Here is a 26,475-nt window from a genome sequence, read left to right on the forward strand (position 1 = left end):
AAGGCAAATTTATGTGTGAGACAGCTAGATAATTGTTTCATGTTCAGAACTGTAGTCAGTGGAGAGACACGGAGCCTAAAATTCAAAAGATAAAAACAATGGGGCAGATTTACTTATCCGGTCCTGTCGTGATCCCGTGGTGTGTTGTCCGACAAGGATTCGGGTCTGCAGCGATTCACTAAGGCCGTGTGCATCCAATTTCCTGCATGTGTCGCTTCTGCGCTGAGGACCGCCAGAGTTCACCTTCTTCTTCCCAGTGCATGTAAGTGTGTGTCTTGCGACACAATTCTAAATGTTGAATCATGCGCAAATCTGTCGGGTTGTCCAACGGCCACGCCCACGATCGCCCGAAGCCTGCACCCATGCGCCAAAATCCGATCGTGTATGCCAAAATCCCGGGACAATTCGGCGCAAAACGGAAATCGTTGGGCAACCCAAAGAAAATGCGCTCTACGGACCCTTAGTAAATGAGCCCCATTGTTCTCCTTCTACATGTCAACGTAGCAGTTTATATAGTTATTTATTACTTATGTGATAGCAATTGGAGTTTGGTAAAGTTCTGATACCTGAGGTTGGATTGGGACCCCTACATCCTAATCTGGCTAAAATGACAGACATGAAAGTCCATAGAAAGCATTTACATGCTAACGAAGGAGCTTCCTGCCGTTGTCACAGTTTTAGGTGCATAGATTATTGATTCGTGTCACTTCGCTTATTACTCAGTCACGAGAGGATACAAAGTGGTGCATAATTCATAAAGTTTTGAGATTTTTATCTTTGTAGATGTTTCTAAAAATAAGAAGCGAATTGTGATATTCCCTGAGAGATAAATTAGACATGCAATCCAGAATGCAGGAAAGTGTGTTGACCTTGATGATGGGATCAGAAAGAAATATGGATATAATATTCATAAACTTCATTGCCTAGAATTATTCATGCACAGCCACTGCCCAGAGAGAATACGACTATTTATAAGTAAAGGTTTTGACAGCAACATCTTTGGAAAGTATAAGTTACCTTTTCTGAATGTATTTCCATCCAGCTTTATATAGAAAGTACATAACTTATGTGACACAGAGTCATCTGCTATATTGTGGATTTTATTTATATGGTTATAGATCTAGAGATCTATTTATATGGTTATAGATATTTAGATGATTAAACATCTTGGAAGGGAATTTATTAATTTGGAGCCGGGTGGGCTGGAAACATGCTATATTTTTCAGTGTGAAATAAGTGTGTGGCACAAGGGATTAATGATTTGGTGCACATACCAAAAAGAAAAGAACTGTCCCCCCATTCATGAAGGTGAAATCAAACCCGCTAGATCAGCTTTTAGCTGCAGTAATTGTGCGCCACAAAATGAGTCGGAAAAATAGAATTGGTAGAAAAGTGTTGGATTCACAAGCGGCGACACAATTTTGATCTAAAAAATGGGGAAAAACCCCACAAATTGTTGAGCCAACACTTCATAAATAAGGCACCAAAGGAGCAGCAAGGGGCGAAAAAACATTTCTGCCAGTGTTCCATTTGAAAGGCGATAATAATAGATGCCCCCCTTTATGTCTTAATTAGTGATGAGCTGACCTGTTAAAATTTGGGATTTTAAATCCCTGTTCCAGTCCAGATTTGGATACCGAACCCCAACCCTCCATTAGTGCCAGGACCGATCGCAGGTGTCAGAGGTCCCATGGCAGATTTATGATTGGAGCCCCCCTTCCCCCATAAATAAATACATATTTCTATACTAATACATTTGAGTTACAATCCCACAGTCTATACACATCATATAGACATACATACAGCATATCCACATCACATACATCAAATATACACATACATATAATTCCATATACAGACAGACAGCATATATACACACACATATAAATACAGTATATACACACCATTCACACATACAGCATATTCACACCTAACACACTAAATACCCTAGATCAGTGATGGTGAACCTTTTAGAGACCGAGTGCCCAAACTACAACCAAAATCCACTTATTTACCATTAAGTGCCAACATGGCATTTTAAGCAGTAACTTATTGCTACCTGTTCTTCCAAATATTTCAATCGTATCGGCTCCCTGAATCCACCAATACACTTGAAAGAAGGAGGGCAAATTCAGACCATCATAGTTTCTTCTCTCCAGGGTCTCTGTCTGTACCGGAAGAACGGTGGGTCCAGCAGGAGGACCTGCAAAGATATTGCAGTGCAGTCCACACCTTCTAATTTTACCTGCAGTTCCAAATAGTCAATGAAGTGTTGCTTTAAAGTAGCGCTGAGAGCAGCATCTTTTAAGTTGCCTGGGACAGCAGGAAGAATTGGTCCTGTTTGGTGAAATCTGTCCTGAGTGCCCACAGAAATGCCTCTGAGTGCCACCTCTGGCACCCGTGCCATAGTTTCGCCACCACTGCCTTAGATGCTGTGGGCCTCCTGACATTGTGGGCCCCATAGAAGATAATATGGCTGCTAGTTCTATAGTTACTCCCTTGGCAGGTGTTAACTGTTTAAAAGTCGCTAGAGAAGTCATCAGGGAGCGACAATCCTTCCCAAAATGGCTATACCCTGCACGGTTTAACCATTTAGATGTTGCTTAATGGTATTTTCTGTTAACTGATGGTTGGATATTCAGGAGAATAGGGAAAATGTCTACAGGATCTTATGAAATATCCTCCTGGACCAACACTTATCATGAGAAGGGGGGGAGGTCTGCTGAATAGTTCAACCAAATTTCAGAGTTTGCTATGAACGTGTGGCCACCCTTCTCGAATGTTTATGGGATTACCGAAAATAGATGAAAAAAGTACTACAAACATTATCTATCTACTTTAATGTCACAGTAAATGTCACTCCAATCTATATATTACTTTGGTGCAATACTTATACTTATATTAATTTGACGCAATTCAGGGCTTTTGTTCTAACGTAGAAATGTAAAACTACATGATCAGTTGTTATGTGCAGCAGAGAGCTTTTCTTTTACGGAGTGTCTTAAATCTTCCCCAGATTGTTACTTACTGTCTATTCATGAAATATGGTAAAAGTAGCTTTCTGCTAGGAAGTTGTCCTCATGGGATTCCATCTAGATTATCCATCCATTAAAACACCAGTATATTAAATATTAAGTTCAAGGGGGATATATTTCCATCAACCATTGTCTTCAGAAATGAATGGAAAAATCCATTGGTCTGTGTTGACCAGATAGGAAATGTTAACAGGCTAATAGATTTCCCTTTCTGCGAAGAAGCCCATTTTTATGTAATTAATAAATACAAAAAAAAAATCCCATAAAATACAATTCTTCCATAAACTTTCCTAATTTTTTATCATTTTCAGTCCCAGTTTAGCAGCTCTGTATATTTAGGTTGGCTTCTGTGTATCAGCACAAGCTCACCATTAATTTAGCACTGAATGATGGATTACAAGGTTTACAATGATGGATTACTGTATACTCTCGTACAGATAAGTAACATCCCTCTCTGTCTTTAATAAAAACAGTGGTACCTGGCAATTACGTGTTATCAATGTACAAAATAATCCAACGCGTTTCAGCGAGTGTCACTTCATCATTATGTTTTAGCGTTGTTATAAGCTCACCATTAACTCACTGAGAAGTCGTTGGGTTGCACTGAAGAGCTCATATCAGGTTGCAGTTCTTTGCTTCAAATGTGCTCTGATAATGGATTGTAGTTAACCCCTTAACGCCTCTGGACTTTTTCGTTATACATAATTTTTTTGCTTGCCACCCTACAGTCGATTGAAGCCTTTTTTTCTGCCTGAGGCAAAATATGAAATGCCGCCCCCCATCACCCATCATAGTAAGAAGCCCTAGTAGCCTTGTGTGAGACACATCTTTTGGCTAGTGAAGAGCCAAGGCTGCGTTCACACGTTCCAGTTGGATTTTTAAATGCAAACCAACAGAGGAAGGGGAGGCTTGGCCCATTCACAAATGCAAGTGATAGGCCTGCGATCAGTATGGAGCAACATGCAAAAGACGCGGTGCACTGATTGCTTGTGTTTCACTTGAAATGAATGTGCGATCGGCCAAGCCTTGTGTATATACATATAAAAGCATTCTTCTAAAACACACACAGACCAAATGTATACACTCATATTCACAACCATATCTCAATATACACTTTCCTACATGGTCACCGACCTGACAGCCTAAACCAGGTAAGCAGTGTTCTTAGCAGACAAAAAGGGACTAGCGGCTTAAAGACATGGACCCAGGAGTAGAAAGCACAGCACACACATGTTGTGAATCCCCCATTCTTATATTTAACTGCATCTTCATAGAGACGCTGGAAAAAGTTCTTTAAAGTTCCACAATGCTGCAGCATGAAGAAACCAGTAGTAATAATTGCAAACCCGTTGAGTGCACTTATTGGCACCTTTGGCATCAGGATTTACATGGTTAACACCATCGGTTCTGGTCCGTGAGCCCACTTCATACTCCCCCTATTGCATCAGGACATTGAGGGACGTCCAAATGCGGTAATGGGTTAAATTACCTGCATATTGGTCGGGTAACACTGTACACAAACATCATCTTAACGTTCCCCCCATGTAATGTCACCATTTCTAAAACAAAGTGAAGCTACTTGTCTTTCGTTTCCATCCAGTCTGCGCTTCCTGTCTGCCTTTCATTTACAGACTCCTTTTGTAAAGTGCTTCTCCATTATAGAGATACATATTGCAAAGAACCCGGTGCATTAGTGAATTATCATCAAAGTCTTACACAAGGGAGTTCCATCCCTACTTGGATTATAATCTACATTTTCATAAACAAGTTTATGATCAGTATATCAAACCATATTCAAGTCATGTACGTTTGTACACTATCATTTGTTTCAGGGGGATTGGCCACTGATCTCAAACAGGGTAAGTAAATGACCCTAGTAGGGTCACCCATATTATACATATGTCGCTGGGAACTGAAGGTCACATGATGTTTCATGTCCTGCTGGTTACTGGTGGATGGAGGGGGCTGTGCAGAAATTATTGTCTGCATGTCCCCTCTACCATAACCTTTCCCATGTCAGTGGTTGGAGGGATGTGCAGATGTATCCACACAACCTCCAACCAGTGATAGGAAGTGGTTATGATTGAGACAGTTCCCTCCATCTGCAGGAAGCTAGTACTAGCAGGACATGGGACGTCCTGAGTATTGATCCCCTGGGGTCACATGATTTGTGGCTTCTGGCGATGAACTCAGAATTTTAACAAAGAAGCATAAAAAGTATAAGTATAAAAAAGATAGTTGACATTATTTTGTCTTTTTGGCTTACAGAACTTTTACTTCAATTACTGATCATCGAAACCTTCGCTGCCACTACAAGATCTTGGATTTGATCTTTTATAAATTTGCTCGGGATGTCTTCTCCAACCGTGGGCTCCACAGCACAGCCAGGTTAGTGTTTTAATACACTTTTAGATGTTTTTCATTGTTTCTATATTGTGCAATTCTAAACAGGGATTTATGTTTTGCATTGACTTGCTGAAATGGGTTGTCCACTTTGAACAGACATTTCCTATCCCATGTACCATGTACTTGGACTGAAGCTCCATGCGTTTTTTTGCATATTACACAAATTTCCTCTGGCTGAACATACTGAAAAGGGAGAGATGACAAGGACTTAAGGCGACAGGACAAGAGAGTAGTCAGAGAGGTCCTCAGTACTCAGGACGAGACACACCTGATTGATGGTTTATTGGGATAATGTTTGGTTTGGAGTTTGAAATGTTTCAGTCAGAATTGTTGCATAAGCTATCCCTGCAGATTAAGTTCCCTTGGCTGAGCACCATACCAGGGTGTAATGCTCTGCAGAGGATGGATGATTGAGAATTCATCTCGGAATGTGTGTGCGTACAGGCCTATGAGAGTGCTTAGGCGCTGCACCAATCAGCTTCTGTTATGGTGTCCAGTCACACCATATATTGCTGCTTAACCCATATACCAGTGCCTGTTAAGATCTTCTTGGCTCCTTTCTGACTTCACCTTGTTGCCTTTCTTTGTTCGTGTTTCCTACTGTTCTGTGCACATAGCCAGGGTATGGACCGCCACCCATTTGTCTCCTGCAGTCGGCAAGAAGCCAGTGTCAGGGATTGTGGGAAATGCAGGGCTAACACTCCTTTCTTATCTTCACAGTTATATTTGGTGGGCTATATGTTTTTTAAATGCTGTATGGCCAATGTATCCAACCAATTATGGTATCTGGTGGAAGGTAAGATGATCAATGGCATACCAATGGAATCAACAGAGCAGAAATTCATTTTGGAGACTTTTGGAGGTCAAATTATCATTCAATGTACATCAAGAGATCCATTACTTAGTCAATCCTCGACTATGGTCATGTTAACTGTTATTACAAAAAAGGGCATAAAATTATTGAATATGCTCACTTTACTGGAGTGTGAAGGCACAGGTCAGCCAGGCAAATGTCTTTTTGGTTGGGCACTCCCCAGAGATATGTAAGCTTATACCCTAATCAGGCGATAACTTCACATAAAACAAAGGCAACAATGTCTGGAGGACACCAGTTACTTCTGTAGAGAACCTTATAGCCTTTCTGTGGATATCTGTTGGCTATGTTTGGCTTAGGCTACATTCACCGGGCCATTCACCGTATGCCACCGGGCCAGTGACCCCTCCCCTCTCCACAGCAATGCATGGCGCACGGCGCGGTAAATTGGGGAAAGATAGGACATGTCCTATCTTTTCCCTGTGTACAGAGCAGTACAGTGGCGTACATGTGCTGCACAGCATTGCTCCGTGCTCCCATTGCTTTCTATGGGGATGTACATGTGTGCCCCCGATGGTTGTGTGAATACAGCCTTATGTATAGATTTCTCTCAATTAGGTGTAAGATGGATTTGAGCAAATTCAAATTTTACATCTTCCTGAAGTAATGTGCTGTTATACTCTATGTAGATGTTGACACCAAATGTGAAATGCACCTCAATACCATCAACTATCCACATCCAATACATGTTAAGGGGTTTTTTTTGCAACTTAAATGACATGAAAGTAGAATTCTTATTTCACATATAAAACTTTGTGCATATGAACAGCATAGATTAGCTAATCCAGTTAATGGAAATAATCCTAGTGCAGATTTACGATAAATTACAGGGCACCATATCTACCAGAAAACTACTTGATTTCTATATTATATCTTTCACAGAAATATTTGCTTGATTTGCAATATGTATGAATGTACCCCAAAAGTCACTCCAACTCCGTTGTAATATAGTTTGGTTATAGATTTGTTTGGAATGTTTTGAACTGTTAGGATTATAAATATTTGTGTATTTCTTATTGTTAGAAAAATACTAAATATTTCACCAAAGATTAAACAAAGCAATTTCACTTGCTAGAGAGAAAAAGCAGCAATCCTATAATTAGCGGGTTTACTAGATGCAACACCAGAATGGAATTACTTTTCTGCTGAAATCTGGAAATAAAGTAGACTGATACAGATTATACAATGTCACTGTAATACTACAAAGATGGATCACCTAAGTGGCCGAATTTAATTTTACATATGTTATATTCATAAATAGGATTTTAGAAATGTAACTCTGCTGCTATGAAGAATGCAATGAATATGCCTCCATAGGACCCTTAGACACTTGCAAAAGTGATGGCTGTAAAGTCTGGGCCGAACACTGAACAATCGGAATTGAACTCAGGCTGGATGTTCTAGCCAGTACACACTGTGGTTGTGATGCGGATTGGACACCTCATACTCAGAAGTGTGTAAGGGGTCTCATTGTGATAAAATTGATTGACAATTGACAGTACCATTAGGGGCTGCCACCGCAAGGTGACTACTGAATCGTCATCCTCTGTTCTGACAAAACTGATTGACAACCTTAAATGTAAAGTTTCCAAGATCTGAAACCTAGGTGATTTGTACGTATTAGCAAGGCCCAAATACAGCACTAGATTTCACTAGGTAAAAGTTCTGGATTTTACATTAGCAACTAAAGCCAGAAAGATTTTTAACAGACGGTAAGTACTTACAAAAATATGCTGTACCTTATATTGCACTACTTCGATCTTTAAATACAAGGCCCTCACCGACAATGGAGGATTTACTTAAAATTGTCTTGGCTTTATAGTTTGTCTCAGTGTGTCATACGTTTCCACAAATGTTATCTTATAGGGTTAAACGTTTGGTGATAGAGTTATGGATAACGGCTTTAGGTTGACTTGCCGATTTTCACATAAATAAATAGAATAAATAAATCTTTCTTTATATAGCAACATCAAATTCCAAGGAATTCTACAGATCATGGGGTACAGATACAAACAAAATAAGATATCACAGAGCAATAACATGGTCAGATGTAGCAATGGGAGTGAAAGCTTATCTGGTGCATGTTCTGTCATTAGCCACCATCTTTATAGACCTAGTCCATGTTGCATGGGTCTGCAGAGTTACCTGCATATTGGTATCAAGTGAGGGATCACAGACAGGAGGCCCACACAAGGCTGTTTTAGGGGCCATGAGCTACTTTCAAAATTGGCAGCTAATTCACTGCCCTCATTGTTTCCTATTGTGCAAGGTCATGATGCAGTGATGCTTGGTGTCCGCAATGTCCGTGCCACAAATTATAGAACAGGTCCTGCTCCTGCTCTGATTTGTGGTGCTGCTGATGTTTTCCTACAAAGATGGGCATGGTGAGCAGGGGGAGCCACACCGATCTCAAACCGGCCAATAGGTTATATCCACGGGGGAATCCAAAATGTATATTATGTAAATATAAGATGAAATGATTTGGGCACTTTTGCACTACCTAGAGATTTCTGACATCAATAACAATTGTCTTAGAATATTACACATGATTCTGAAACAGTCTTTTAGAGTGTCTCAGATTTATCACAGTGGCTGAGACAGCTTGATATATGTAGCACATGAGGTGTTAATGGCTTCATTGGATTTGAGACTTTTTAATGAAAATTCGCAAAAAATCACAAAGTATTTCCTACTCTAGAATGGAGTAAATGTGCTCCTAAATTTGCTTTTTGAGTTGAACCTCATAAATCTGACTTGTACATCTGGATTCAGTTCATAAATCTGGCATAAAAGTTGCAAATTTGACACAAATTGTTAGCTATGACTATGAGACTTTTGTATGCCAGAAAACTGCTTATCTACAATCATACATTCGCCCCATTGTGTCATATTTAAGGAGAAGTTCTTGGGACAATTTCCAAGGCGGCTGATCTCCCAATAAGTAGCCATTCAATTTTAAATCACTTTTGGTCCATGATAAAGTGGCAATTTAACCTTGTCACATGTACAGGCAGTCCTCGACTTAAGGACACTGATTTACAGATAACCCCTAGTTACAGACGGACTTCTCTGCCCACTGTGACCTCTGGTGAAGCTCTTTGGATGCTTTACTATAGTCCCAGGCTGCAATGATCAGCTGTAAAGTGTCTGTAATGAAGCTTTATTGATAATCCTTGGTCCCATGACAGCACAAAATTTAAAAATCCAATTGTCAAAAAGGCAAAAAAAATGTCAGGAGTTACAATTATAAAATATACAGCTCTGACTTACATACAAATTCAACTTCAGGACAAACCAAAAGAGCCTATCTTGTACATAACCAGAGGACTGTCTGTATATCCATAAGTTAAGCACTGCATTATATTATGCGCTTTCTTCCTACATTTTGCACTTATTATGACAAAGGTTTGGTAAAACCTGCCCAGCTGTATATTGCGTGACATATCTAAAATTGTGATGGCACAGAAATTGTTTCCGAAAGCATGAAATCACTTCACCACTTGAATATTTTATATTCTAGCATTAAAATTATATATATTGTGACAGCTTGCAATGATATAGAGTTGGAAGTGAAGAGGATGTGCAGAGCAGTAAAATGCTGAAATAATAGATGTGGTGTGTCGTTTCATTATTACGGAGGTTATTATCTGTAGTATCATAATTATGCTGCTCATAGTGCTGTAGCCGCTACATCTCCTCTAATATAATACCCTCATAAAAGTTAACCTAGATCAGCAACAGTAAGAATATATACAGCCGGAGAGCTTTAATGGCTCCTATTACTGAATCAAGATGACTCCTGCCTTTCAGAAACCATCTCAACTTTGAAATGGCGCTGAACGCTTCTTGTAGCTACTGGGCTGAAAATTGGAATAGAATAACTTGTTCTACAAGTCACTAATACAGTTACACAGGGATCATTGGTAACACAGGGGGATTCAAGGCACAGAAATTTGTACATGTCTCGTCCTTAGTTGTCCTGCGGTGCCATGGGTGGGCAATGCTTGAATGTTCCTACATGTCTCATAAGTGGCGCTTTTCTAAAATAGAACCATCTGGTTTAATCACCTCTGGGGTTTTGGACCTGCTATTTGAGACAATATTTTTGTACCTTTACTCTCTGGCGGCTGATTCTCCAGAGCTCTCTGTGTCATCAGACCTGCAGTGCAGGAAATAGACCTGCTTGCTACATTATGTCAGTTGCTTTTGTTATTTGCCAAGATAAAAAATAACTTTTTTTTAAGGACAACTGCTTGGATTTTTATTTTGTTTTTTGTGCTAGGGGTCAATGGGGAACATATACGTTGCACCATTCAAAACTGTTGCATCATAACCTTCCTTGTGTAACCATTCCCTGTACTTGTAATACCAAGTAGACTGCCAGGACTCTCCTAGCGAATGGGTTTGTCCTTTTGTACTTTAAGTATTTGTAAATTAAAATTTACATCAAAAGTGTAATCATATTAAATTTGTATAGTAGCAACATATTCCTTAGTGCTGAATAAATCAAAATTAGACATATTGAATATTGTAACAAATCAATATGGAATATATGGAACATACATTGGGATGCAGGATAAAGAAACAGAAAAAGCACACTGTATTTACCCCAATCTTCCTCCTGTTTCCCATGTTGCTCTGCTAATTCTGCTTTCCCAAAGTTCAACAAGGATCACGGGGCCCCCTCCTCGGGCACACAACGTCACATCGGTTTTTTAAGACTTCACTTCCTGTGTTGTTCCGTGGTCCTAGGAGGCCATTCTTTGGAACTTGTGCTAAGACTGTGCTATGTACGAAACGGGAGACATGGTGAGGAAATTATGTTTTCTTGTTTTACTCACCCTTATCCTAGTCCCTTTGACGGTTTTCCATTAAGAAAATTTGGTGATTTTGTGCTACACGCCTTTACCAAAACTAGTTTTTAGGTGTGTGTCCAGGTTGCTGGCATCTATATTTAATGGTTGAGAGTGTAGGGGGACTACTGAATCCAGATCGGGAGAAGAAAGATACATTGGGGGTAATTTATCTTTTTTCCCCCTTCTCGGTGCTCTCTGCGCCTGTTGTGACTCTATTTTTTGCACTTAATTTGTTTTTGTCGTGTTGGCTCCTTGTCAAATGCAGAGTTTTTTAGGTGCCTTATTAGAAAGGCGCAAAAACACCAACGGAAGGAAAAGATAAATGACCCCCATTGAATGCTGTATGTGACTTGCTGTATGTTAGTGGCATTTGTATTTCCATATTTGCGTAATATTTGACTCCAAGCACTTTCCTAGGCTCCTTTCTGATGCCACATTTCTTTTTAATACAAGTCATAAAAGTATCCAAAAACCCATGATAAATGTGGCACACATGATTTAAGACATTTTATTATGCTAATTATCACAAAATTGATGAATAAAACAGATTGGTATAAGAACTAAGAAGGTCTGATGAGTTTAAAGCTCAGTTAGTTATGTAGTATATGTGTATATAGAACATAAGAAACAACAGTTTGTTATACATTGAAAAAAAGTTTAGTAATGTTGGAATTCATGAATACTGTCAAATGTGTGTTATTCAACCCTGGCCTAAATCCTTTGTTCATGAACAGAAATTTAAAGGAAATGTCATTTTTTTGTATTTTATTATATATTTGTGGAGTCAAAGTTGGTCCATTTTATCACAACTCCAACTCCACCATAATGGAGCACAAGAAGCACAAGCAGCCAAGTAAGTTGCCAGGATCTCAAAAAAAAATTCTGGCACAGCACACTATGTAAGGTAGATGGCGATATAATGGCAGCTTAGAACGTGAACCCTAGTTATATCCAGGGACGTCTTCTCTGTGATGGAGTAGTGAGAATGGAGTAAAAGTAGAGCGCGGGTCACACCTGGCTGATTGCCTCATAAATCTTAGTGTGCAGAATAAGGTTGAAGTTTTTATGATGTTTAAATTGTGAGAAGTCAAAGGGGATCAAGTGCTGTACAAAAGCATGGTCTCCTTGTTTATGGGTTTGGTCCAAAGGGTGATCAAATGGTCTCCATACTCTTCCTATACATACATACATACCAGGGTATCTGGCATGCTAGTTTCTATGGGGAGATGAAGTATAGTGATGGGTGGTAATGGATGATAGAAGCGGCTATCACAGGGAGGTGAAAGAAGCTGCAGATGAACATGCACTATTTGCTTTTTTTATTCCATGCTTATAGAAGAGAATCACTAATAGACAATGGCCCACGTTTACAAAGAACAGTGCAAACTGCACTATGTTACCTGTGTATAGTGCAGAGGGCATCAGATTCATGATTTCTGGCGCACATTCTTCATGAATCAGTCTCCGGAAAGCACAGCCTGATGTTTTAAAGTGGTGCACGGCTGTAAGTAAATTATGGGTAGACAGTAATAATCAGTTGTACGCCATAAAAATGCCGACATCAATGAGATGTGCGTCAAAATCTTACATGGACTGCGCCTTAATTTTGTATTGTGTGAAGAATAGTGCAGCCGCAACACAAAATGGTTCCATGTGATACAAATGTGGCGCGGACCCTTCTTAAATACATGTGCAAGCAGTTTGCGCCTAAAAGAACAGTACAACACAATATACCACCCCAGAAATTATAAACACTACAGTACAGCAATAAATACTACTCCTGCCACCAAGTACTTCAGCCAGAGCAGAAAATAGAAGTTATATTCACTTCTCTCCAGCTTCTCTCCCTGTGCCACTTAGCTCTGTGTCCTGCGCTGGTTGTATGTAAGTGACAAGTACTTAACACTCCTGCGGCTGCTCTGCTCTGGGTCCTGACACTAGCATAGACAATGAGTATCAGGAGAAGGCCCTCAGCTGTACTCAGCACTACCCGGCCTCTTGCACCAATGAACACTTCCACCAATTATGTTACCTCAGTTACGCAAGCTTTCATTGGACTTTGACAGTCAGCAGGCTGCTGGCCACAACTCATGGCTTGACAGGCTGCATGTGGTCAGCTGTGGGCTGTGTACCCCTGATCTAGGCTTTTATAAGAGATGAATGTGGCTGCATTTAATGTACATGCTCAGTAGTGAAGCTCCATTGATACTGAACAGAGGAAAAAAAGACACTGGGAAGAAATATCTGCTCTCATGTTAGAACCGCTAGAGCAGTGGTGGCGAACCTATTGCATGGGTGCCAGAGGTGGCACTCGGAGTCCTCTCTGTGAGCACTCAGGCCTTCACCAAAGAGGACGCAAAGTATCTTCATGGATTCCCAGACAGCCAAGGACTTTTTGCACTCAGTGCTATCTTAAAGCGACAGTGCTGCCTAAGACTACAGGAGGAATGGGAAGGGGTCGGCAGATCTGCATTATCATTGTAGCTTCCGCTCTAGGCCTGAAAATTCTTCCTATTCAGGGAAACCTGAATTTGGCCCCCTTTCTTTCTACTGTATTGGTGTTCTTAGGATTCTGATACATTTGAAAGCAATGACAGAGAAGGTAGCAAGAAGTTCCTGCTTAAATTGCACTTAAATGTTGGCACTTTGGAATAAATACGCGGGTTTTGGTTGTAGTGTGGGCACGCAGTCTTTAAAAGGTTCGCCATCACTGCGCTAGAGCGATCAGGAAAACAGGGCTGTCGAGCCAGAGTCACAGTCTTTGGCAATTTTGGTGGTGTTGGAGACGGAGTCGTAGTATTGAAAATTGAGGAGTCGAAGTTGTAAGTTTGACTCCAGAGTCCTGATATGTGCTGCTTATATAAGCTACTTATGGGCATGAGGAATGTTTTGGGGGACCTCGGGGCCTGTAAGTTTTTAGTTACCCCATTACATGAGCAGTAACTTCATTGAAGACTAATAGCTGAATACATAGCTTCATATGTATAATAATCCTTGTGTTAAACAATTTCACTTCCCTCTAGAGATTTGCTAGTAATCGAGTTAGATTTGTTGCAATTTCCCAACAAGTGTTTCCTACCAGGCCTTGTTGGCTGCGGCCAGTCGGTGTAGTTACCATTATCACTCATTCCTTCCCCGCAGTAATGTATCTGAAATGTTTCTTTATAATGAATGATGTAAAGTGAGGGCCCTTGTGTGGCAACAAGGACTTCCAGCACAACACTTCCATGTAGGAAACAACTGCTCCTCGCCCTAGAGACGTGGGTTTTCTAAACGACTTATTAATTCCCACTGCAAAAAAAACTAATGACACATTTTGCCAGGGGAGAATGGATAGGGCCAATGTTATTTGTTTGCTGAATAGATTGATGAGGTCATTAAGGAAATATTTACATCCTGATTATGCCATCTACTTTCATTAAGCTATGCTATGGGGGGGGGACATGTCAGCTTTCATATAAAAGGTATACAAAGGCAGAAACAACTCAGATACCAATACAACCTTCAATATGTATTATGTATGAACCCAACAAGGTCCAATGGGACCATTAGGCTATCCGCACGCGTTGCGGATTCCATGTGGATTTTACGGCCAGATTTACACTGCAAAAAATCTGCAGTGTTATACAGTAGTATCAAAGTGAATGTGATTTGGAAAAAGTCATAAAGAGAAAGCTTTTTTTTTGTATGAAGAAATTGTTGGTCAGTGCGGAAAATAAAATAATGTTCGTAGCTGTTTGCATTGTTTTTTTTTTACATTGAAGTCTATGGGAGAGTGAAAATCTGAAATGATGTCAGATCAGCTGAAACAAAACAGGTAAAATGTGTACAATTTGCATTAAAAAGTACAGTAAATGCAACCCTAAATAGACAAATCTGCATGAAAATGGGGCACATTTACTAACAACAGTGCAAACTGCAATAAATGCAGTTTGACTGTGTAGTGTGTAGAGGGTGCCAGATTCATTATTTCTGCACCTCGCCTTGGCCACCACCGCAGACAAGGTCATGCTTGTGGAGCAACCTTGTGGTACCACGCCGCAGCAGATCCAACCCACTTTGTGGCCGGCTCTGATGAAAACCGGGTGCCACTTAGACTCAGATGTTGGCTTACATCATCGTCCGCAGTGGTACAGTGGGTCCACTACCTCTGAATCCTGACAGATTGTTATATAGATACAATAGAACAGAAAAACTAGCAGAGCTCTAGTCCAGGTATCAGGTGAAAAAGGCTGCAACGTTTCAAGCATGAAAAAGGCTACTCAGCCGAAATGTAACAGCCTGGAATAAAGTTCACAGCTTATTTCACCTGATACCTGGACTGTAGTGCTGCTATTTCATTAGAGAGACATGAGATACATTATAGATAGATATGAGATAGACAAAGACAGATATAAACATATACAGCCCCCACACTTGTGCCCACCCCCTGATATAAAATTGCTGACAACATTACTACTGACTGACACTACACAGACTGTGGCTGCCTCACACACTAGTAGATTGTCCACAGACATTAGTGACATCCAGTATCTTATAGAATATGATCTACTCCATCGGGAAGATGACTTCATTACCACTTCTCCTGGCCATCACTGCTGAATTCACCACCAGATGTCTTCAACTCTTTCCAGCACTTTTCCACACTGCGCCCCTAAAAATACCACAGGCAATTACAGTATGACGTCACCTGGATAACAGTGCATATATACAGTTGTTATTGTTATACATGCACTGTGTTTTTAAACCAAGTGCAGGCACACAAGGCAAAACAAATCACCAGACATGTGTGTGTAACTTATTTAGGCTAAGTTCACACTACCATTAAAGACTCCGTTCTTTAACTCTGTTACAAAAAAGTAAAGAATAGAAGTTAAAGGTATCAGTTAAAAATCACATTAACATCAATGTAAATGTTATGTCATCTGTTATATTCAGTTTGGGAATTATCTGCTATACATGTGTTTTTCTGACCGAGAAAAAGTACTGAATCCATTGTCATTTTTTTTCCATCAGTAAAGCACATGCACAACTTGCCAAACTCCTTATTTACAGCAACGGCCCATAATTCTATATGATCCCCCTAGAAAATGTAAGTGGCAATTAATAAAATGATAAAATTATTACTTACCTGCCTGTTCCCAAGTTGCTTCCATCTCTTATCCTCCCCACTCAGTGCAGGGATCACATGTTGCTTGGGTCCTCCACACTGTACATAGCAGGGCAGACAGACAGGTCTTGTCTGCACCACTCTGCATATCAATAGCACGTATGTCCTAACATAGGTTTCTATTGATATGTGTACACCATGTCCGTACTTATGGTGGGTTATTTGGGCAGCTACCTAAGTCACCCACCCGAACGGACTTTCTACCCAGGCTAGGGGCCCTGGGCAATTGTCCTCTTTGTTTGGGCATTTTGCAGGCCCTGCAGATAGACTAATAGTAGGACAAATTATTTTAATGGTCTTTAGGGTTTAATATATTATTCATGGGGTTTGATCCCTTGAAGTTCACCAAACATGAAAACAAGGGTTCAGTTCCCCCTAAATACTGTATATACTCGAGCATAAGCCGACCAGAGTATAAGCCGAGATGCCTAATTTTACCACAAAAAACTGGGGAAACCTATTGACTCGAGTATAAGCCTAGGGTGGGAAATATATTGGTGCCAGCCCATGCCCCCCAGTATATAGCTAGCCAGCCTCCTACTCCAAAGTATCTGGCCAGCCAGCCCATGCACCCTAGTTTATGGTCAGCCAGTGCCCCCTAGTATATAGCCAGCTAGTGCCCCTATGTATATAGCCAGCCCATGCCCCCAGTATTTAGCCAGGACATTCGCTCACCAACAAGCCCCTAGTATATAGCCAGCCCCCTGTCCCCAGTATATAGCCAGCCAGTCCCTGCCCCCAGTATATAGTTAGCCAGACCCCTGTCCCCAGTATATAGCAAGCCCCCTGCCCCCCAGGAAATAGCCAGCCACCCCCCTAGTATATAGCCATCCAGCCAGCCCTCAGAATATAGCCAGCACCTGCCACTGTATATAGCCATAAAGCCCGCTTATATAGCCAGAACTTGCCCCCACGTATAGCCAGCTCCTGCCCCCAATATAGTCAGCTCCTGCCACCGCATACAGCCTACCTCCAGCTCTCGTATACAGCCATCCTCCTGCAGCTGTATAAAGCCTTCCTTCGACCCCCGTATACTGCCTTCCTCATGTCCCGATATACCGCCTGCCCCTGGTCCTGGTATACAGCCTGCCTCTGGCCGCGGTGTACAGCCTGCCTTTGAACCCCATATACAGGCAGCACCTGCCCCCAGTAGGACTTAAAAAAGAGACCTGTGGGGGGTGCCGGAAAGGTGAGTTTTGATTGTACTTTTTTCTTGACTCCCACCCCCCACTACATACCATGTATACTTGAGTATAAGCTGTGTTTTTCAGCACAAAAACTCAAACTTGAGTATATATGATATGTAGTTGGGGGGGGGGGGGGGGATACTTTATTTTCACTATGGCCAAGTAATGAGGATCATGAACCCAGGACCCTTATAGCATGTACATGAAAATTAAAGGTCTACATTGGACAACCCCTTTAAATCTGTCCCCTTTAATGACAGAGGGTAATGTTTGTAGCATAGCCAGCCCTAGCTTTATGAGTTATATACTGGATATATACAACCATCCCTTACTTTTTATTTAACATAAAGGGGTCACGTTTTTTCCAGTAACTTACTAAAATACAAGCCTGTTTTATTTGCATTTATTTACTTAGCTCTTCCATTTGCTGATTAAAAAAATGCACAAAGGTAATTTCAAAGAGGCTGTTTCTTACAGGAAGCATTATGTGATTCATTATTCCAATAATAGCATGTGTTATACTTATCGTTGCCTCAGCTGACTTTCTTCTAATAGGGGCTGTTCAATCAAAATTGTGTTTTTGTGCTGGTGATTTGGTTAAGAACATAATAACTATTTCCTCTCAAATGGATTTACAGAAAACATTTATGCATGAAAAGTACCAAAAGTAGATTATTGTTTGGAGGAGTCACACAGAGAGGAGAGCTATCTGTTATCCATACATTGTATTCACTCTCACTTACAGTAAATGGGCGACTACTGAACACAATGGACACATTTACAGACGCTTATATTCCAAAGGTTCAGCTCAAATAGATCATTGTAATTTGCTGTCCACAATCAAATGACAGATAATGTTAATAATCTTCCATGTGTAATCAAATGTCGGAAAGGTCCAGGGGACTGTTCATCTACAGCAACTATTACTTTATAATTGTATATAGTCATTTTCATACTCGTAGCTCCTTATCTAGCTATACACCGGATAATGACAGGCCATAGAACATAAAGGTCACAATAAAGAAGACAATTGAAGATTAAAAATTGTGAGAAATAACTTAAGGTGATAGCATGAAATTCAGCTAATACTACATAAGATTTAAAGGGAACCTGTCATCAGAAATTGGCGTAATAACCCACAACTAGTATGTTGTCAGGCAGCTGAGAAGCTTTTAGATGATGTTTCTTTTATGGCCCAGTGCGGTGGCATCATCCAGAAAATCTACTTTGAAGTAAGATTTAAATGGGTTTTATAACGTCAAGGAGGAGGAGAGTTTAACATTGATGTTAAGCTTTGCCTGCCGTAGAACACCCCCTTCACTGTAATTATGATCCTGCATTCAGGGATATCATTGATCAGATCTTCTATAGTCCGCCACATGTTGTCAATCACAGCGAAGAAGGTGTTCAGAGGCAGGGAAATCTTGACTTCAATGTTAAACTCCCTGTCTCTCTAGAAACATGATCTAGAAGCTCTTCAGCTGCTTGGAAACATACTGGTATTGGTTATATGGCCAATTTCTGATGACAGGTTCCCTTTAAAGGGAACTTGTCACCACATTTTCACAAATATCGTATATAGTAACAGGTTCCCAAAGAGCCCTAGTAACTAACCGACATCCTTCTTTTCGATAAAAATAGTTTCCCTTACATCCCCATAAATCAACTTTATGATACATTACCTGACATCAGAGGGGATGTGTCCTGCCCCACCCATCCACTTTCCATGCCTTATGCCTCTTTACTATTCAGCAGTTTATGTTATATGACTAGGGGGATGTCATTTAAGGTCCTATACCCTTTACATTTGCAAAATGAACTCCATGTATGTATCTGATCACATGAAATTAGAGCAGCCTCCATGGACTTCTATTCCTCCCCATTCTCCATAGAGGATTCTGAGATTTCATGTGATCAGTTGCATACATGGGATACATTTTGCAAATGTAAAGGATATAGGGCCTTAAATGAAATCACCTGGCATCTTTCAAGCTCTATACAAGCGCAGTAGCTTCAGTCCTGCTGCCGGAGACGCGCCTACTACTCATGAGCTTCAGCACATGCATAGTAGCTCTCGTACATATCTGTTGGTGGTGAGCGAGCAGCAGGGGAACTCTGCGCATGCACAGTAGCACACAAGCAGCAGGCACGGCTCTGAGGCTACTAACTGCCCCTAGTAGCTTCTGAAATTAATTAGCATAATCTTTATTAAAAAAAAAAAATTTTACAGCAGCTGCTTCCCAGAATTGGGAAGAAAGTTGCTTCCGGGTGGTAGATTTCATTTAAGACCCTATTTTCCATGCATTTGAGTCAATGATCCACAGCACTCCCTGTAGGAGTATGCATATAGAAATAACTGTCAATCACTGTCTAGGACCACCCACTGGACTCCTCAGCATAGAAATAGCACCGAATTAGATGACTCAATTACAAATTGTATATGAAATGCTATGTACCAACCTCTGTGGCTCTTTCTGCTGTACAATATGCTGTTTGTAGATCACACTGTAATGCAACGGGTTCACTATCAAGTTACCTTTGCGAATATGATGTCATCAAACATGTTTTGCAAAGATCTTAACCTGCTCAATGCAGTTTTGCAGCTGTACCTCTTATCAAATATATCTGCCATCTGAAGGAACAAAAGCCATCTGGATTATGTAATTTCTATTTTCTTGACAGCTCACGGCTGGTTTGTATCAAACGGTGTCTTAAAACCATCGACCGTCTATTTTTACTTCTGTGGATTTATTTTTTCAGAATCACACATTGAAAGTACATAGTGTTTATGTTACTGCATGAAATATTACCCTCAGCTGATAGATGTTTAATGCTATTAAAAGTACAAAATTATCTCTGACAATCGGAATCTATTGGATTTCTTCAAATAAATTAAACTTAAAATAAACATTAACAACCCCCTCCCCTGCATAAAGCGGATACATGTACACACTTATTCCAGTTTATAATATCATGAAAATACAATCTGTATCCATTTCTCATAGCTGTTAAAGGGATTGTCCGGAAATAGAAGAAAATGTATATAGAATAGAAGAATAGAATAGATTAAAACTTTATTACTCCTGTTGGGAAATTGTTTTGTGCATCATTACTCCAGGCAAGGCATGAACAGTGTTTCACATAATAAGCAACACAAATAACTTTACTTTTACTACCTTAATTTTTGGGAATTTTTCGGGAAATGAGAAAGGGGGACAGTAATAATAATTCTTTATTTATATAGCGCACACAGATTACACAGCACTTCACAAAGCATGTCAAATTGTTCCCTGCCCCCATGGGGCTCACAATCTAAGCAAACTACCAGTATGTTTTTGAGTGTGGGAGGAAACCGGAGTACCTGGAGGAAACTCATGCACACATGGAGAGAACATACAAACTCTTTGCAGATGTTGACCTGGTTGGGATTCGAACCCAGGATCTCAGTGCTGCAAGGCAGAAGTGCTACTCACTCAGCCACCGTGCCGCCCACAGTACGGTTCTTTGTGGTGCTCCGCTGTTGCAGATGACTGGATTGGAGCGGATGTTTCCTGTTTGGATGTAGTGCGGTCGGTTCCTCAGGTAGTCATAGGTCCAGTTGGTTAGAGTGGTGTCCATTTGCAGTGCCCTCATTTTTTCTCTCAGGCTACCAGGTTCTATTGTATTGAAGGCACTGAGGTTCCCCCGAGAGTATGTCCTGTGCAGCAGCACCACATCGTCCACGCCTATCCCATCATTGTAGGCAAACTGAAGCGGGTCCAGACACCCCTTGACCTCCCCTTTTAGGTGCTATATAGGCATATATGGCTGAGGGGTGTATTAAAACAATAAACATCTTATACTTACCTCTCTCCACCATCCAATTGCCGGCTTCCATTTGCCAGTAGTGATGCAGCATTAATAGTGAGCGTCTGCTATTGCCTGAATCTCCTGCTGTCAAAGTGATGTCCTTGCCGCCCTATGTATCAGTCGTGGATTATAACATAGGCAGTTTGGGTGGTAACCCGGGGTCCAAGCCTTCTACGGAACCCATGGTCATCCCAAACCACCCACCAAATTGTATACAGGCAGTCCCCGGGTTACATACAAGATAGGGTCTGTAGGTTTGTTCTTAAGTTGAATTTGTGTGTAAGTCGGAACTGTATATGTTATCATTGTAACCCCAGCCAGAACTTTTTTGGTCTCTGTGACAATTGGTTTTTAAAAAGGTTGGGTTGTCATAAGAACCAGGATTAACACTAAAGCTTCATTACAGACACATTTGATAACTGTTACAGCTGATCATTGTAGCCTAGGACTAAAGTACAATAAATTACCAATATCCAGAGGTCCGTTTGTAACTAGGGGTCGTATGTAAGTCGAGCGTTCTTAAGTAGGGGACCGCCTGTACTGAGAAGTTCCTTCACCCATGGAATCCTTATATATCTGTTCATGATCTCAATCCACATGCACACAAGAGCCATTTCAGGACCTCCGATGGTCCTGAAACCACAGATCAAAAGCAGGCAGAAGGGACACATCCTCTATTCTCCAAGGAGCTTAATTCTAGTACCATATGTAGGAAGTCTTAATCAGCCCCTGCTCTGTATACAAACAGAAGCCGGTAGTAACGGCTATGGCCGTGTGAGAATGGGAGCACAGAGAGAGGTAAGTATAGGATGTTTATTGTTTCAATACACCCCGAGCCATAAACTGCTTCTCATGGACAACCCGCTATTAAGATCATCTATCCCAACAGAGGGGGGGGATGGCATTGCTTCTATTATCATTATTATTATTTAATATATTATTCAAGCATCATTATGGGAGTGCAAGGGGAGGCGAGATAGTATATTTGACAAAAGTAAAATCTACAGATACAGATTTTGTTGGAATTCCTGCAGAAAATTTCTTAAGTAAAACCTAGAAGGAGAGAGAGAGAGCAGGAAAGTCTATCAAGAGGGAACAATTGTAATAGTTATAGTATAATTAATAAAATGACATCTTACCCTCTGACTGCATACTTATGTTCTCTTAGATTATTTAAAATGGGTGAGGGGTATTACTAGAAATTCTTTCAACCATATATTTAAAAAAAATATTTTAATAAAAAATATCTATATTGCATTATCGATATTGCAACTCTCACAAAGAACAATAGGCTTAAATAGTTTTTCTAGGAACCTGGAAATCAGCCAGAAGAGAGCCAGGGCAGGGGATGGAAAAAAAGTGTAATTACCCTGCTATGGTTCCCACAGCACTACAGTACTTCCAGTTGGAAGTTCTGGGAGGTCACATGACCTTTTATAGTCTCGGACCTGGGGACAACAATGGCAGCGATGTCCACTGGTGAATGGAATTGATTAGAGGCCACTCATTGGCTTAAGAATATATGGCCGAGTAGTGTCCAAAAATGGAAAGTACCAGAGAAATTCAGTAACAGGGGTTTTCTTTATGCTCTCCCATTATACAAGAACCTATGGGTAATAAAATACCTAAGGTTGACAGAAGGGGAGTCATTTACTAGGGGCCCGAATCACTATTTTTCGTTGTGTTTCCAGAATAATACCGATTTGCGCTGACTTTCCCCGGGTTTTTGGCGCACGCGATCGGATTGTGGCGCATCGGTGCCGGCATGCATGTGACGGAAATGGGGGGGGGCGTGGCCGTCAGAAAACCCGTCGGATTCGGAAAAACCGCAGAATTTTAAAAAAATGTGTCTTGACACATAATTACCTGCACCAGAAATAGGATAGTGAACTCCAGCGAACTCCAGCGGACCTCGGCGCAGCAGCGACACCTGGTGGACATCGGGCGCACTACCTTAGTGAATCACCGGAAGACCCGAATCGTCGACTGAGAACGCGACGCTGGATCGCGACTGGACCGGGTAAGTAAATGTGCCCCAAAGTCTTTCATTTACCTTCCATTCCCCATAGGATTGTATTCGTGGAAGGGCATTATCGGTCACAGTGCAACTTTTTTTCCACCACAAATAAAGCAAGGGCACTATGGGAGCTGCCAAAAAGAAGTGTGAATTTGTCCTAAAATCAACTTTTTGTAAATTATCTGTCAAAAGGTAGAATAATCTCACCTATTGTAAACAAAACAGAAACATGCCCCCAGTGAATACTTACTTACTGTACACATTCAGTTCACATTTTCACTTAAACTAAAACATAACCTGTAAATGCTGTTTTGTGGATGTTAGCGCATACATATTAAACTAATTATAGAGCCACCTCAGCTGTCATATACTGTTCATTTCTGGGTTTTAATTATCACATCAGAAGTAGGAGCCGTTTAAAGCTTTTTTCAAGCATAACAAAACACTACAGTAGCTAATTGGGATGTCAATCATTGCAGGGATAAGAAATAAAATGATTTCCGGTTAATGTAAAGTGTTGCAGGATAGTATTGGCTTCTTAATTTTAAAAGCATTAAATAATGTCAAGAAAACTGATTTTACAACCACTGGCACGGTCACAGCTGCTAAGCACAGTGATTGCTAGTGCAAGGACCCCCTTTAAGCTGGGCCTAAGTTCAGCGGTACATGACTGTAGTCTACCTTAGTTTTGCGGGGAACAGGCGACTCCTTGCATCATCACTATGATGCATCTTCACTCTGAGTCTCGTCCTCTGCACTGTGGTACTACAAAATCTGTCCAGCGCAGTGTCCATGATCCATGGACTCACAACAGCTGTGTGTCCTTAGTAAGTCCACTTCCAAATTAATATGTAGTAGAGTCCAAGGTGGATTGTAGCAGCCATGCCCCCTGTATCCCACCCGATACGTAAAGGGACTTATGCTGTCCGACCTGGCGTAGTTTTGTGTGAAGACCTGAGAACAAAAGTTTGCAGGTTTTTCAAAATTAAGCAGGAACGACCCCCATGCCTGCCCTATGTTGGCTGACGCGCCCCTCTACACCCCCTTCATGCCCACATGGTGGAGAGGAGTTGACGTGGTTGCTAGTGCGTAAGAATTTTCTATTATTTCACTGCTTCTATGCCAGAAAACATGGCATAGAAACAGTGATAAATCTCAACCCAAATGTTTATTTGTGTATCTTGTTGCTCTGTAAGCTCAGATTTAAAGGGGTTGTCAAAAAAGCTCTTTATATTTTTAAATTCACAATGTGCACATTCTTGTACATAAAAGTCATGGATGAGATTCCCCCTAAACAATACTTTACAATTCAGCGGCACACCTGACCATGGGTAGTGCATTGCTTTATAACTAATCTCCATTCATCTTTCTACAGCCGAGCTACAATACCAGCACCAACCATGGTCAGGTGTACCAATGTTTTTGGAAGGAGGCAGCCATGTTTTTCATCTGCTGGATAAACCCTTGAACATTAATAGATGACAAAGTATTGTTTAGATGGAATCTCATCCATGACTTTAGTGTACAAAAATGCACACAATGTGAATTTAAAAATATTGACAACTTTTTTATTTGATTTTCCATGGAGATTTTTTGGCACCACAAATGTACAGATTGTGGCACACTTACTTACCCGCTTCTGTCGTGATCCCCGCTGTGTGTTGTCCGATGATCATGGACACCAGCGCGATTCACTAAGATCGTGCGCCCGATTTCCTGCTTGTGTCGCTCCCCACTCAGGTCCGCCGGAGTTCAACATCATCCGCCCGGTGTATGTATATGCATGGCTTGCAACACAAATTCAAATGTTAAATCCCGAGCTCAGTCCGAATCCATTGGATCGTCTGATGCCACGCCCCCGATTTGTGTCACATGAAAGCCAGCACGTTTGTTCCAATATCAGATCGCGTGCGCCACAATCCCCTTTTAAATGTGGCGCAAAACGGTAATCATCGGAATATCCAACATTTGTGTGGTCTGCGGACCCTTAGTAAATGAGCCCCAATGTCTTTCACGTGAAATGGATCGTCCAGGATTAGAAAATGGGTCCACTGTCTGGCAACATCGCATAGTTATTCTGTTCTCCAGCTTTATTATGCTAGAATGTAATACTGTCTTAAATAAAAAGGACTTTGTATTCTCATAGTGTATATGTATGCTGCCAGTTAGTATTCACTTTATTGACTTTCTCTATAGACCTACTAGATAACAATATCTAAAAAAAATTTAAAAAATTCTGAGCACAGGTAGACAAATTGTGTGAAACAAACTAAAAGAAATCCTGCTGCTTATTCTCTGTTTCAGCTCTGGGGAATAACGCTGTACATTTCTTTCACAGTGTTTTGCAGTTGTTTCACTTAAATACATTTGTTTCTATATATCGGGGCAGATTTACTTACAAGGCTGCTCGATTTCACTGAAAATGCTGTGTTCGACAAGAACGTGCGCCAGAAATCATTAATCTGGCGCTTCCCCGCTCAGATCCAACAGAGTTCACCATCTTTTTTGCATCTTTAACATAGGGAGTGCGACACAATTTGAAAGTTAAATTTGGCGCTTGGTCCAAATCAGTCGGACCGTCATGCTGCCCCCTTATTTGTGTTGCATGGAACCCATTGCAGCTGCGCCATGAAAGGGTCGCGTGTGCCTAAGCAAGCCGTTTTAGCCATGAAAAATGTGAACAGTCCCACAAAAGTGTGGCGCAAATCAGCGCACAGCCCTTAGTCAAAGTCCAACCTTTAAGAGTTAAACAAATGTTCTTTCGCATAACCAGTGATATTTTTGCTCTCCAGAAAGTCATCTAGGTCTCTGGATGCCTTGCAAATTTCAAATGTGACTGTTGCTAAGTCTCCTATTTTCAGTAGGAAAATCTGACAAATGCTGAAAATTACAGTAGCCCCAACCTATAGAGTCTTTTAATGACCTGGCCCTTTTTCATTTTTGCGTTTCCATTTTTCACTCCCCACCTTCAAAAATCCATAACTTTTTTATTTTTCCATGTAAAGAGCTGTATGAGGGCTTGTTTTCTGTGTACCAAATTGCGCTTCATAGTGACGGTATTTAATATTCCATGACCTGTAC

General features: G+C 40.9%; 1 protein-coding gene across 3 annotated transcripts in view; it reads left to right on the forward strand.

Moving 5' to 3' along the window:
• The window catches only part of HDAC9 (histone deacetylase 9), a 344,873-nt gene that overhangs the window by 17,037 nt on the left and 301,361 nt on the right, over nt 1-26,475 (forward strand). For all 3 annotated transcript variants that reach the window (XM_072153802.1, XM_072153804.1, XM_072153803.1), the window contains one exon: nt 5,304-5,423. In XM_072153802.1, coding sequence (XP_072009903.1) covers nt 5,387-5,423 — 37 coding nt within the window. In that variant the 5' untranslated portion in view covers nt 5,304-5,386. The remainder of the gene's footprint in view (nt 1-5,303; nt 5,424-26,475) is intronic.

Source organism: Engystomops pustulosus, chromosome 5 (genome assembly GCF_040894005.1).
Source record: "Engystomops pustulosus chromosome 5, aEngPut4.maternal, whole genome shotgun sequence".
Taxonomy (NCBI): Eukaryota; Metazoa; Chordata; class Amphibia; order Anura; family Leptodactylidae; genus Engystomops; species Engystomops pustulosus.